We start from the raw sequence: 15,903 nt of genomic DNA, 5'->3' as shown, positions 1-15,903 counted from the left end.
TTTTATCTTGGCCTTTTCCGTGACTCCGACGAGGATTCTGTGGCTGGGGTGTTTGGCGATGATGGATTTTATTTGTTCGACAGGGATTTGATTGTCCTCCACGATAAAAATCCATTCTGCATCTTTTTGATCTTCTTCGAAATCCAAATTGTCCTCAATAAAGGTTTTAGTTTATCGGACCACTTAAACGGCAGCTGCGAAAGTTTCCTGAACATTATTTTTTATCACAACAAACATGCCTTTCTGGGCCCTCAAATCCGCGTAGTAGTTCAGATACTGGAAGATGCCTGAATCGGCAGAACCGTATAACAAGGCATATTTATGACTTTTTTTATTGAGCTTCTCAGTGAGGCTGACTTGATCTTCCGACTGGAAAATTTAATCTAAGGAGTGCGGGACATCTTCATGGTAGTCATGCGAGCCGATATGATAGACTAAGGGGAGCAGGGCGATCAAAGATATTGCGATGAACAATATGCATTGAAAGAGATGGCAAAAGGCAGAAGCCGAAGCTGGTTTCTCTTGCATTTGGGCCAAGGATCTTGAAACTAACCAAATTAATATAGCTTAAATCTTAGTACCCGAATAAAACATAAATTAAATTTGCATATAAAACCAACGATTCATTATATTATTTTATATTTGAATAATCCTATTGGTGACGGACATAAATAATTATCTACTATTATCTAGAGCGTTCTTTTATTAATTGAAATTGCATTCTATAATTAATTCCAACAAAAATGGCACACTCTGGCTACGACCGGGAGAGGTTTATCAATCTTGCTTTCGACTCCTTCGACTGCATCATATGCTCCGAGATTGTTATGGACCCAATGTAGTGTGATCATTGTGGTAAAATGTTCTGTAAAGTCTGTATCAATGATTGGCTTAGCAAGGCGCCTGCAACCAAGTGCCCCAATCGATGCAAAAGCCAAATTACGCCAATTGCCAATAAAGCACTGCTTCGAATGTATAATAACCTCGATGTCCAATGTTCAAACCCGAAATGCAAGAAGACGGTCAAACTCGAATCCATTAACGAACACGAAGCCGAATGTAAGAAAGTGAAATGTTTCAATTTCGCCAATTGTGAAAAAGGATGCGATGAGACGATAGCCTCCTAAACACCCGTTTGCTCACGGATATGCCTCCTTCTGTTTGAATTGAGCAGAAACTTTGCAAATCGCAAAAAAATGTATTAAATCTTAACAGCCACCTACGGAAGTAGCAACAACAACTCAGAGAAGAGCGGACAAGTTGCGATTTTCAGCGAGGCACTTGGCTGGGATACCAAAAAGCACGGCACAGGGATCTTGATCACTGAGAATAATACAGCTGTCTACCTAAAGGAGGAGGCGTATGTGTTTCGATCTGTGACGGGCAACATCGGCTTCACCTCTGGTGTCAACTATTGGGAGATCATCGCTGATAACCGCACTGAGAACGAACTGAAAATCGGTATTGCAGGGAGTAAATAGTTCGACATGAATAATGCTTTCTGCGATCATCCATTTGGCTATGCGTATTATGGTACTCTTTCAACTAATTCTAGGCCTAGGGCAGCTTCGTCAAGGTTCTAATGCTTCAGGGCAGAACTTCGGCAAAAAGTTCAAGAAAACTGGAGTTCTAGGGCTGTGTCTCGATATGAATAAGGGGACTCTCAGCTTGGCACTCGACGGATAATTCATGGGCGTGGCATTCACGAACGAAAAACTCAAAAAAGGACCCTTCTACCCCGCAGTTGCACTTCTTCATAACGCAGGGTGCAAAATTCGAGGTGGGATTCCTGTTCCAGCCTATTTTAAATGATTGTTTCATTTGCGTTATTACATTTACGTTTTTGCTTTGTCAACAAACTTTCTAATTTAAAATTAATATTGAATTGTATGGTATATAGCTCAGAATTGTATGATATGAAAGGAACACATCGAGAAATCTCAAAGCCATGCATTTTTTTAAGGACTGTACTTGACATGAGTTTTCCCTGGTGAACATTGTCTTGGTATTTTGGGGTAGAAGGTGATTGGGCACTTTGAATTATCGTTTGCACTGTCAATATCGTAGGGTCTATAATTCTAAAGGTTAATAATAGAGTTACAGCTTTGTAATGGCTTTCACCTTCAAACTTAGTATTTTTAGGATAGAAACTGCTCTAAGTCTTCATTGGTTTGTCTCTGTTTTGATTGTTCTCATAAGGCAAATAGTCCTTCTTATAGGTTGTATCGCCATTGAATGGGGCCTTACTTGCAGTTTGCATGCTTGAGGATGGCTTGATAATTGGAGTCCTATTAATTTGGGGAGCTTTCGGGTTGAATTCAGATGTATACATGGTGGTTCCCTCGAACTTATTCGGGTTGGGAACATACTGCTGTTTCGGGGGTGAAAACCGAGATGGAGCTTTGTTTGAGGCCAAGTAATTATCTTTATATTATGTGTTTTCATAGAACTTTTGGTTGCTTTGGCCCGGCTTATAATCGCTCCACTTCACACTTTTGTTATTTTTGCCCTGCTGCTCCACTTTGGGAGGAGAGTATGCCTTTTTGTAGGTGCTACTCATGACTTAGGGGTTGTAGTGTTTTGGCTCGTAGATTTGCTTTGAAGGGGAGTACTTGCTTCCGAGTTGTGCGTTGCTGTAGGGTTTATAGTCATTCTTATTAGTGGTCTATGCCGAAAATACTTCAGAAGATCCAGGTTTGGGACATTTGTGGCCGCCACAAGTACAAATCTCACAGACACATTTCTACTCGCATTTCGCTGACCGAACCGGAGTACTGTATCTATTGTTTGAAGGCGTAAACATCGTGATAAAATATAGTTTGATCAATAAACTATATTATCATTTAATAGTTATATTTATTGACACTCTTTTTGCATTGACGCCCTCAACGCATTTACAATATGCAATGAATTTGATTTGAATTTAGAAGTGTTGAGATCTAATTAGAATGATGAGGCACTGATCCATCGGTAAGCTAGTCCATTCATTCATTCTTATTGAGGGCTAATGTGATAGAAGAACTATTGCTCATGATCCGTAATATGTTATTTAAATTATTTGGATTTTATTACAGTTGGCGTTCGAATTAATGGTAGGATCCTACGAAAGATTGTACAAAGACCAAGCATAATAGATTAGCTTATTGAAAAGTTCATTGGAAGTTCTACTATAACTCACGACTTCATTCGCAAAAACTCAAAATTTGCAAAGTTGTTCATAGCAGCTCCACTATGTGCATGCTTCTGAGGGAAATCTACAAGTTCTCTTCCAGGAGATATACATTAAAATCAAATGCATTTTCCAATGGTGTGATTAATCTTTCGCTTCGGTCAATCAAACAGGCAATTTACCTTCGAGAGCCAATTTAACACAATCATAATCACGAGATTTCGCAGATTTAGCTGAAACTGACGAATAGCTCTACAGCTTACTAAATTAATATAAAACAAAGTACCAAAATTAAAAGCTGTAGACTCACTCTCTCAGGGATAGGATCAACGAGAGTGAGCAACTGATCAGCAAATTAAAAGAGGAAATATGCATAAATGATGCTAAAACCAACAAAAAGATATAGATTTTATAATTGGAAAATGACGATTTATTGGCAAGAGTAGAATAGCTTCATCAGTAACTGAGTGACAAAATTGGCGAAATATAAATCCTATCCGAGGAAGTGCGCAGACTTTCATAACAATTATCTGAAAATGCGAGCCGAATGCAGAGCTTGCTGGCAAAATAGGCTGAAATGCAGTAAAGATACAGTTAGTCGACGAAAAAATGTGAGTAAATTCAGTCTATGCAGCAGCATATGAAAGACTATAATGAAAGTATAGTGGCTGGGGAGCTCGCCAAGATCCCCCACCTCATTGAAAAGATGCTAAATGAAAAGGAAAATTGGGAGATTCCAGCATATCAGACCCTCATCAGATACATGTCTAACAAAAGAAAATCTGCAGTAGTGGAAAATAAGAAGGTGCAATTGTGATAATTGGTTATTATTCTATTCAGTAAAATTTAATTACAGTTTGTTTGTCGTGAGACAACCCGATAGAGAAACCAACCCGAAATCGACACCATTTATGTATTATAATTGCGAATTATAATTCCCAAATTGAGCTAGAGCACAAGCACAGTTTTATGAAATCCCACGAAGATTTAGAGTAGTTGATAAAATTTAGTGAAAACTCCGAGTCACTGTTAAAACTAAGCGAAAACTCGGAAATCGAAAATCTCGAGTCTATGTCTAAATCAGATTGCAATGACAATTAGAATCCCTTGGGGTGTACTTTCGCTGCCTAATCGCGGAAGTTATGCCGAGATGAAATTCTCAGCAAACAATAGCTGCATAACCTCGTTTTTCCCAGCCAGGGCCACATTGAAGGCTCCACAACACTATAATTATACGCCAAGAGAGTAATGATTTTGAATAATGAGGCCGACGAGAAACTTCTGAAATTCGATAAAATCAGCAGTTATTACCATATCAAACTTATAAATAATGCCAGCCAGAACGACTCATATGCGATGAGCAAGAGTGCCGAAAAGTAGCAATAAGAACGCAATCATGAAAACCAACAAAATATCTAAACCCAAAACTCGCTGTCCAAACTCTAAAACCAAATAGAATTGCTACTAACTTAAGCTGAAATAATACTGTAGTATGCAGCTAGCTGTGGAAAAGCAATCGATAGAAATCTGATCATTGCAGTTTTATTCAATTTCGCAGGGTTTTATCAGAGGCTATGGAAGCTCAGCAAATCGAGAATATATATGGAAGCAGTGCTCATAAATATGGAACAATGGGCAGAGGAATCCAGGTGGAGCCAGTGCTCCAATACACTATCAGCGGTCTCCATCAACTCCCCGAGGCTCTATAAACTCAACTTCTTAACCAGCAACGGGTTGCTCAAAATCGAAGACGATATTATCTTGATGAATATCCGGAAGTGGCGGCTCCCTGCTTCAACTTGCTAGTTTAGTGTAGAGATGCGCTCATAAGAAGAAGAAAGGCTGGCCGAAAATTATTAGCTGCAAAACAATCAAGCCAGCTTCATCAGTATTGCTCGAGATTTCAAGGAGACCCACCCCAAATAACCAACCTCAAGCATGGCGGTAAGCTCGGCCGGCACTGATAAGAGCCCAATTCGCAAGCATATTCTCAAGCTCTTCGATTTGTCAGTGTTTTATTTGCAGTATTGCTCAGTCTGCGGGCAGCTCGGGGCTCATGATCAAGCCATCGAGGCCACTCGCAAAGTGATCAGCAAATTGAAAAAAATGTCGCATTTGAACCGCAGAAGGTACTTCAATGAGCAGCGTGAGAACCCCCTCTTTTAGTACTATAAAGAATATTATAATTTGCCTGAAGATGGTCGGATCGAGCTTGACAATCGAAAGATTATCCTTGGGCTCAGCTAACTCGATTACGAAATTGAAACTTCAGAGGACCATGAAGCCATCGAAAAGTATAGAGAAACTGCCAAATATTACCTGAAGCTTAACAGCCACGGCTGCAATCCTCATGAACTCCCCTCCAACAGTAATTCCCAATAAAACAAGAAAAGCATTCGGAAATAGTTTCGAGAATAAGAGCTACAATAAATGCTTAATATTCGATAGTCCCTCCAGAAATTCACCATCAGCGATATCCTTCGCATCAGGCCTAAGAAATACTAATGCAAAAATTCACAGCTCCTCCCATGCGACAAGGATAGCCTGAAAGAAAAATAGCTAAACATGCAGCCCTACACCCGCCGCAGAAACAAGTAAGAAATGTCATTTGCCCAGTTCAATGCAGAGCTGTAGCATTCTGGTGCGGATGCTTTAAAAGATTTTTTATCTTTTCAGATGTCCAAGAATTGCAACACGTTCGGCTTTCAATTTTTATTTTCCAGTTTGTTACTGCTATCAACTTCTTATTTTATGTTGGCGACTGAAATGCGTATCGAAGCATCCGAGAATGAAGTCAAAGAAGGAGATCGATTCTTAAATACCAATTACAAAAGGTCTGAATTTCATCATCTCATGGCCATCATTCTACTCTCCATCTATATGCCATTCAACATAGGGTATTTGCAGCATTTAGTCAGATCGTATGAAGCCTCCTATATGCGGAAACTGAATCCTGACGACGCACTTCAAGGCCATAAACATGAAAACAGGCCAAGTTTCACATAACCAGCTCTGATATAAAACGATCTTATCCTCAAAAAGGTTTTCGATCGATATTAAATACACCCAAACTGCAGGAATAAATAAAAAAGTAGAGTCATTCAGTTTTAAGCTGCTTTTAATCGATCAGAGGTCTCATCTCCGAAAAAAAATAAGTTTTTTAGTGTATTCAGCTCTCCCTCAATTCATAAAAAATAGCCATATGCATTGATTGGCGCAAGGCCTAATCTGTGTGATGATCTAAAGATAATCGAAGACCATTAAGAAAGACGAAAAAATAAACATAATCTGAGTTATGGTATCAAGCGCAGTCCGAAATACGAGAACAAAAACAGTTTGATTTATGCCATCAAGAGTAATGCCGAGAACAAAAAGAATTAAGTCAAAGATAAAAAAAGTAAAATATCAGGCAAAAATGGCAAGAGTTGTATGTTGAGGAAATAAATAAAACTTTAGGAGCGAAATAAAAAAAAGAATTCTCAGAAGAAGGACGCTTTATGCGCAAAGTACAATATTCCCCACCAAGATGGTAGTGCACATAACCACCACAAAGATCAACACAATGTAATAAAAAAAGGCATCAAAATATCAAATGAACGTAAAAATAAATCGCCAAAGAAATCTGTCAAGCGGCAAAGGAACTACCCCGAATTAAATATAATTAAGAATTTTGTCACATCGAGGCCTCATGAATAACTCTATCGTTTACAAGAGTCTTCATTATCTGCCAATTAGAGGAACAGCGAGAGCACCAAAAAAAGAGGCAAAATTTAATCTGAATGGTCTCAATACTTAGAGTAATTTGGCAGTTTTCCCTTGCAGCTCATTTTCACTCCCCGACGAACTCTTGCCAAATCATTTCACCACGAAAACCTGCTGGAAGGACACTACTCAAGTGAATGTGTCTTGGTCAAATCTAGGCACCAAGGTATTTCAAGAAGGGAGACGGATAGACATGAAAATTAGAATCCGAGTAAGAAAAAAAGCGAAAAGAGCAACGGCAATGAAAGCAAAATCTCGCAGCAGAAAATGAAAAAAACCAATAATGGCACAAGTGTAAGCCTTTAAACTAAGAATATTTTCCCAATCGATCTCTGTAATGAAATTTGTTTTAAAATGAATCGCAACAGGCATCGAGATAATGATAATATTGCAAAAGGTAAGGAAGGCAAAAAGATGAAAACAGGCAAGCAACTTGAGTAACATAAAAAGCTAAGCAATTTGAAAAAAAGTCGTGCGTATGCTTTGGAATAAGCGAAGTCAGTGAAATGTTGTTAATGGCCGACCAGCATATCAAATGCAAAATAATGGGCCTGAGCATACAAAAATTATAGACTATTGAATAAAACCAGGCATTAATTCAATACGTTCAATTTTTCATAAAATTTTGTTTTTATCGTTGCACAAAATATTCAGAAATTATTAGTGAATAGGTCAGAAAAGTATAAGGAATTTGCAAATTTAGATAAAATGAAAAAATGAACACGCCTTTTGAGTATACATTTTAATTTTAAGAGATATTTTGAGCATTGTTGGATAAAAATTTGTTAAAGATACTTATAAATCAGAGCATTTACTTAATTTAACACTAAAATAGTACATTTAGAGGAGCAAGTCTTAAAAAAATATCTCACATCAGCGCATCGTAGTCAAGAAAGTACGCAAGAGTATGCTTCATCCTTAGATTATGTGATATATTTTAATGTCCGCTACATTGATCAGATTATAAAATTATAAATTAAATTGTTAAAATCAAGAATAATTATATTAGCACAAACAATTGTAGTACATATATTGCACATTTTTACAATTCTGCCAAATTGCGAGAATACCGCGAAATCGTATGAATCACATTTGAGAGCTGTTTAATTAAAATATTTCGATTAAAGACCTATCGATGCCTTTATGCGAAGTGGAAGCAATTTTTGACAAAAGATGTAATGAGTCTGAACCGAGTACATGTTTTATCATTTCAGAAACTTTCAATTATTTGGTGAAATGGAAGAATTTCGGTTGGCTCTACTGCACATGGGAGTCCTGTGAAAACTTGAATGCTCAATGCCATGACCTCCTCCAGGAATTCGATAAAAAGTATAAATATCTGAAGACGACTACTAAGGGGAAAATCGGAATACCAACCAGAAAAGAATTAGACAAGGCTTTGGCCAAATTTAACCAGGAGGAAAAGTAAAAAGGGTTTTACAACAAAACGAAGAGGATCAGTAAAAAATAACTGCCCAAAATTAGTTCATGTCCAAAAATGGAAAAGAAGATCCGAGACTTAAAAGGAAACGCAAAAAAGAAGAATAAATCGAAGGTTGACGTTTTATTTTATGATCCTGAAAGTGATGAACTCTCAGAGGAGTCCGTCATTGAGCCAGTTCCTACACCCTTTCACCTTAAACCGAATATGTCATTTGGTTATTCTGATCCTGAGCTAAACTAAATAAATATCTCGTCAAGTGACTAAGCTGATATGCAAGAATAGCCAAAGGTCTTAGATAAATTCAGTAAGAAAATTCAAAAGCATTCAGACAGGAATTTCGGAATCAAGAAAAGCAAAGATAAAACTATTCCTCTACAATAAATTTCCCCTAGCACCAAAATTGACAAGCAGAAGCAAACTAAAAAATAGTTGATTTAAATTATCGGCGTGAGAAAAGCAAAGAATAAATTTTTGATATTAGTGCAAAAAAAGTAACAAAAGATATGGATGACAAGGTAGGAGGTATTCAATAATTTTCCAAAAGAATTACTTCACTTTTATGAGAGCCATGTCTAACTGAATGATTCCTTGCCGAAAAGAAAATCAAAGTGATTGCATTATGGGATGTATGGATTGCATATTGCATTCTATTTATTCATTATGTTTATATGTAGGTATATGCAAGTATAAATTTTGTCAGAAAACTATCTGTGATTACATTCGATTGAAGCTAATTACTTAAGAGATTCAATTTTCATTTATTGAAACACATCAGATTGATAAAATCTGATGCATTCAACTATTCGCATAGGCTAATATGATTATTTTTGGATTATGAAATAAGATAATACAAAGGATTAAATGGCTTACAATTTTATAAGAATAAACAAGTAAATCAGAAACAGTGAATGAGATCCTCAAAGAGTTACAGGCTGATCCCTTCAGAGCTTAAGAAACTACAGAAATCAGCCAACGATAAGGCTGAAAAGTAACTTGACAGCCTGAAGCAGCTCATCGATCTCCCTGACTTCGATGTGTCCGAGTAGAATCATCTTTTAATCCAGATTTTTCCAAACTCTCATGAAATCCTCAAAGCATGAGGAAATCCTCGAGAAAATACCTGTCTAGAAAAAGATAAACTTTTTCAGCAGAAACTATGTCACATTTATCGAAACCCAGGAAGAATTAGCCAAGGTTAAGTTGCCCATCCTCGAAGAGATTCCGAAGGCGAAGCAGTTCCATTTTGAAGAGCCAAAGAGAGAGAAGCAGTAATAAAATTTTGAAGAATCGTCGGTTATCTAAATTGTCGACTCTTTTTCAATCGCTGTTCTTGAGAAGAACACCCAGGAAATTCTCAGAATTTTGCAACTAATCAAGTAAATGAAAGAACATGAAAAATATCGAAAACATTTTCACACTTTTTCAATCGAATAGCTCTTTAGGGAGTCTTATGATACCTTTCTCGAAAGTTGTGAAGATAATTAGATTTTGATACAGCTCGGAGAAACGAGCATTGCTATGAAAAATTTCCTCAAACTCAGGAACAGTACTTTTCTTAACAAAGTTAGGTCGGATTTGTACGTCGACAATACTGCTCAAGCTATAAAAAGAATCATGTATTCATTGGTCAACTTTATTGAGCAGATCATTGAAGAGGTCAAAAAGGAATATCCTATGACTGTAATCGATCAAATGTAAGTCGCAGTCATACTGGGAAAATGGATATCAGAACTCACATAGGATTTTTATCACAGTATTGAAAGCGCCATTTATGAGAAAGAATAAGTGGCAGATGTTTTAGAGGCCTTAGACGTAATAAGAGAAGCCTCCACAGATTTTTAATCCAAGGGGGTGAATCTTTCACGAGATCTAAAAGCACTCATCTCTAATGACTTGCCCGCTCACATGAACAAGATTATTGAAGTTATCATCTAAGCATTTGAGGATATTTTAGAATCTGATAGCGAGTTATATGAATTAAAGTATTTCGATGGACTCTCATCCTTTTCTTTTCTGAGTGAAATATTGATAAAAGTCGAGGAAACTGATTATGGTAAAAAGTGTTGCAGCCAAAAGGGCATTTTACTAATAAACTCCTTTATAATAATTCTGGAGCCTTTGTGCGACGACAAATGGGAATTTTTACATGGAAACATCATTAGAAGTCTACTGCAAAAAGTTGGCGCGACAATCTTAAACTCTAATTGGCATTACTGGGATTATTTTCAGCTTTTTCACTTTTTTTAAAGACTACAAAACGGAAAAATCAAACACAAAAAGCTCTTCGATCGATAGAATATCACAACAGCATTTGCGTAGGAGCTGGAAAAAGTCAAGAAGCTAAGTTATGAGTGCTGGTAAAATTTTGAGTAAAAAATAACGAGAATCTTCTGGTCCAAGATACTGTCACGTATTCCTGAGCTTTTATTAGAGATCAAACCTTATTTGCAGAGTAAATCTTCAAGCCAAATTAAGCCCACACTTTTTAGCATGGATCTCATCTTCTAAATCGGGGACTTCTTAAAAAACATTTAATTCAGACTGCAGCGACCACAATTCGAGCATTTGATTATACGCTTCTATCAATACATTCTCTATGTCATAGAGTACGTCATTTATTGGGAGTATCATAATAAAGGTGAAAAGGAGAAAGTTTTTTTCCTGCCCAAGGTCTCAGAAAGAATTTTTAAGCGTGCAAAAGTGTTCTCGATTGAGAGCTTAGAATCTGTAAAAGATAAAAGCAGCATCATGACTATAGGAAAGTTTACAACTTCAGGGGTTTAGAATTTTGCGCTTGATATTTGCTTTTTAACTGAGGCTATGAAAATCCAAACATAGTACACGAAACTTGATTGCTAAAAATTTATATAGAAAATCGCGCAAATCTAAGCCAAAGAGCATAAATCAGCTCAGATGGTTATTGAGAAGACTCAGTTTAACTCGAGTCTGGAGAAATTTTTAAAAATTTGGCAAGAAGAACCCTCCAAAATCAGGCAATACATCCAAGCCAAAAGGAAAGATCCAAACTCTTCCGCAGTTAAATAATCAAAATGATAGACTATAACTCGTAATCATTACTAACAATAATTGATACATTCCAAAAGGCTCAAGCCACCCTCATCTGCTGGCCGAATGAGCAGCACTGTTGTTTGAAAAGTGTATCATATTATAGAGCATGCTAAGTTTTCGATAACGAGTTGATTTAATAAATTAGGCTGCTCAATTCAAATTGGATGCCAATTTAATGATACAACACATTGATTAAGGTACTTATTGTTGTTGAATTCTCGCTTATAAATTTGTGATGCAGTTCATCAATTAATTAGCCATGGTTAGATTAATAAACAAGTGCATGCTATCTTTTTGTTCATTAGGAGATAAGAATGACTTTTTCTACTGAATCGATATAATTGGCCTAAATGGGCAATCGAAGAAGGAAAGTTGCGGATAAATCCTATTTATTTTGGATTATATATCAAAGCCCTAATATTACAAAGATTGTAAACGACACCAACATCGAACTATAGAATGGCATACAGGAAAACAAAAATCGAATCAAATCAAACAAAATTTCAGGAAATGAGAATGAGCCTATTCGGCGCATACAATCGATAGTCTGCGCCCGAAGAAATATAAATGAGCAGCAATAAGGAGTGGGAGCCTAAACTAAATGCCGCGAAGGAACATCAAGTGATAAATTAATAAGAAACAGTGATATTGAATGAGTAGGGAAAAAGCTATCGAGCTCAGTCGAAAATAGAAACTGAGGTGGCGAACAACATGAGCCGCAGCTACTCGAAGACTCAGCATTAAACCAAAAAAATACAAGTTGTCGGAGATCCGGATTATGACATATGGGATCTCACTTTCACACTGCTTGGCGCCAAAATCCCTATCATGTTGAGTGCCTTACTTTTCGTGTTTTTGGTTTTAGTCAGATATTACACTATTGCCTGCTTGATTAATATCGCGATATAGTCAAAAGGGGAGCATTTGGTATGGATTGCTGTTGTCTTAGGAGACCGAGTTCTATATTTCATATTAGTCCTCAAAATATCTTTGAAGAACCCCGAAACCAGGACATAAATTGCATTGAAGAGCTATTGGAACAGCACATAAGGCTAAATTCATGAACTCTTTTCTGTTATTAATCGGCGTAAACTGCTGATCTCAGTCTGCAGGGGATTCGTCCCTGCAGAGCTCGCATTTCTATATACTGATGGAGCGCCTCGCAAAAGGTTCTAAGTTTATGCGGCAATTAATTACATCTACTCTTCAACCTAAGCAATTGTGTATTATCCTTTCTTCATAATCTACACGAGTTTGGTGGTTTAGAAGAAATATTTTGACATTCATGAAGTGTTCGATGGGTTTACTTTGGTTTTCACTTTGATCGCAGAGTTGATTATGGTGGGCTTATCGATATTTCTCCTCGTCCTGGGCATTCAAAAAAAATATGACAGAATACTGTTTTTCTTATGAATCCTTCGACTCTGACTCTGACTCTGATTAGAACTCGGGCAGTGATTGTTTTCTTGCAATTTAATTAGCATTTCCTATGTGCTCCTCCGCAACAATTGTTTTAAGGATCTAAAAATTTCGAGTGATATTTGCCCTTTATTTTCTCTTCAAATAATCCAATATCTATATCTTATGATTTACCTGTTTAGCTCATCTATTAATTAAGTCCTCGTGCATTACTATATTTAAATGAGCTCACAGGCATAAAATTCGGCATCTTTAAAGGCAGGCAATACGAAAATCAGTAGCAACAAGGGAGGGATATTAGGGTCCAATATTAGGTAACCTGCAGCTTTATTTTAGTAAGAAAGGATTCCGGGATCGACTCAAGGCTCCGATCACAGGCACTAAAACCTCGCAATCAGAAATAGATTCGAATTATGTGATCTTGGATGGGGTCGTACGAACTCCGAAAGAGTATATCTTTGTCATGACTTAGTCTGATAACCGAGCGCCAACGGGAATACACTGAATAATATTTGAAACTTCTTGAAAATCAGCATTAATTGGAAAGAAAGTCCAGGGAGCAAATCCAAAACAAAGTCAAAAGCTCACTCTCTCAAAACGAATCATAAATTAAAGGCAGCAGCTCAAACATCCAAGAGAAGTCCGAAATGATGTCCAGCAGCAAATCTGAGGCCGATTCCTAAACCTAGTCCAAGAAGTAGAAAAACCTGTCGACCAAGAAGGACCAGAAAGCATTAACCATTTAGGACCTAGAGAACAACATGAGCGTGCAGCTAGAATAAACTTAAACCATATTCACCTTCAATTTGCCATCGGTCTGTTTCAAACATGAAAATGAGAAGCTTATCGCGGTCAATAAAAGTTACCGAGAATACATGCAAAAAAGAATAGGTAGTGACAACTTTATTGCTAAGCCAGTGCAGACATTTAACTTTCAGCATAAAAAAATTGCTGAGTCCATCGAAAAGGCCAATACTAACTAAAATGGAGTGTTTGCTTCTGCTTGGGATATCGAGGACACTGTCAAGCTTCAGAAAAAAACATAATTTGAGGTCTTGCAAGAGGATCTTAAAACGAACATTGATAAATAGTTTGAAGAGCTTCTTACGAATCCTTTCTCCACTTTACCTCTCAATAAATAAGCCATCTAGATCCATGGCAAATTCCCAGTGCCAGGGGCTGCCGAATATTTTCTCAAAGCCAAAGACAGTGACAAAAATAAGAGTAAAAAGTATGGTGGGGGCTTAGGAACCGGAAACACTGGCTTAGATCAAATTTCAACTTCAAATAACAATCGCCGATCTGATTCAAAGCAAAACGACAGTTCAAAAAAGAAAGACTCTTCAAATGGAAATTCAACATCACAAAAAGGCGTCAGAGCTGGGCAAATGCAGATAGAGTTCAGCCAAGAGCAGCAAAGAGTCGAAGAGTAGGAGAAGTAATTTTTGGATAAGCTGATGGACCATGCCAAGAAAATACCATCTGAAAATGAAAGGAGGCTAATGACAAATTAGAATTTATAAAAAATGCTGAAGTATGTCGATCGGATTCTTAACAGCCAAACCTACCATCGCGAGTACATCACCTATCGAAACTATCCTGAAATTTAGTTCACCAAAAGATCCCCAGAAGATGAACTTGGCCGAAACTTCAAAAAGAAGAAAGAGGAAACAAAAAAGTAGGAAATTAAAGAGCCGCTTCAGTTTCTGTTCACTTTCAAGTGCAAAATTTTAGAGGGTTATGCGGTGACTTCAGCAGATTGGAACTCAGTCAACCAAGATCTGTTAGCAGTGACTTACGAGTTGGTGGAAAAAGATCTTGACAGCAACGCCAGCTAAAAAATCAATAAGGGCTATCTCATGTTTTGGACTTTGAAGAATCCTGCATTCCCTGAAAAAATATTCACCTCCGAATCCAGAATAACTTCCTGCAAGTTTAGTGTCGAAAATCCCAACTTAATAGCCTGTGGCACACATGACGGCACCGTCGCAATCTATGACATTCGAAAAAAAGACGACAAACCTATCGCTGAAAACAAGGAATCGATGGATAAGAATACAAATGCCATTTGGGATATCCAATGGATTAGCAAAGGCAAAGGGGACAAAGGAGAGAGCTTAGTCAGCATTAGTGTGGATGGCAGAATTACTGAGTGGTCGATGAAAAAAGGATTATAGTATTCCGACTTGATGATTCTCAAAAGGGTTGCGCACTCCAATAAAAAAGATGCAATTGAGAATATGAACTTTCGGTTTGCAGCTGGGCTATCCTTTGAGTTCCTTAAAAATTAATCTTCGATGTATTTAGCGACTACCGAAGAAGGTGTCATCTATCGGTGTTCAAAAAGTTACACGCAGCAATTCCTATAAATATACCTCGGGCACAACGGCCCTATTTACAAAGTTAGAAATAACCCCTTTTTCCATGATATTTTTCTGACATGCTCAGCGGACTGGAGTTGTAAGTTGTGGAACTGGCGCCAAGACCAGGCATTATTCAGCTTTCAAAGTCTCGATTTGAATGACGAGGTGACAGATATTGAGTGGAGTCCCCTGTAAGCAACAGTTTTTGCTTCGGTCTGCAAAGATGGTCGACTCGAACTATGGTAACAATGCATTTTATATAGGGACTTATAAAAGAAGAATATGCTGGATCCAATTTCGATTATTAGAGGCACTAGTGCTGAGGAGAAATCAGCGGCAAAAACAATGGTACGATTCTGCAGAGGGGCCCCAGTTCTAATTACTGGCGACGTTGTCGGAAATGTGAGCGTGTATCGACTAAATAGGGAGGAGGTTTCGTGGGATCCGAACTTCCAAACATAGAAACTGAGTAGACTGCTCTACCCAAACGGCTACAAGCTGAGCAACATTAGTGAGGGTTCTCACGAAGAGAAGCAATAGCAGTGATTTGTTGGGCCAACATATTTATACCATAATCTTACAATTTCCAATGCATAATTAAATCACCACCATATTTGTTGAGATGCTTGTAGCCATATCCAGATCGGCAAACATGATTTAAACGAGTTCGCCAGATC

At 37.5% G+C, this 15,903-nt stretch overlaps 1 protein-coding gene across 1 annotated transcript; it reads left to right on the top strand.

The window, feature by feature from the left end:
- Window positions 1-743: 743 nt before the first annotated feature.
- On the top strand, window positions 744-1,686 carry LOC148298426 (uncharacterized). Its single transcript, XM_088276881.1, has 3 exons — window positions 744-838; window positions 1,274-1,473; window positions 1,556-1,686. Exons 1-3 carry the CDS (start codon window positions 744-746, stop codon window positions 1,684-1,686), a joined length of 426 nt encoding a protein of 141 aa, XP_088133007.1.
- Window positions 1,687-15,903: the final 14,217 nt, after the last annotated feature.

Source organism: Brachycentrus maculatus, unplaced genomic scaffold (genome assembly GCF_059751285.1).
Source record: "Brachycentrus maculatus isolate JH-2025_06_01 unplaced genomic scaffold, ASM5975128v1 h1tg002063l, whole genome shotgun sequence".
Lineage (NCBI taxonomy): Eukaryota > Metazoa > Arthropoda > Insecta > Trichoptera > Brachycentridae > Brachycentrus > Brachycentrus maculatus.
Note: the sequence above shows the minus strand (reverse complement) of the source record. Positions and strands in the feature narration are given on the sequence as shown.

Excerpts from the sequence above, each read along its gene's own strand:
- LOC148298426 (XM_088276881.1), top strand. The coding sequence starts at position 744 with ATGGCACACTCTGGCTACGACCGGGAGAGGTTTATCAATCTTGCTTTC. Across the intron at positions 839-1,273 it reads GAGATTGTTATGGACCCAAT|CGAGGCACTTGGCTGGGATA; the intron begins GTAGTGTGATCA and ends TGCGATTTTCAG. Across the intron at positions 1,474-1,555 it reads GAAAATCGGTATTGCAGGGA|GCCTAGGGCAGCTTCGTCAA; the intron begins GTAAATAGTTCG and ends AACTAATTCTAG.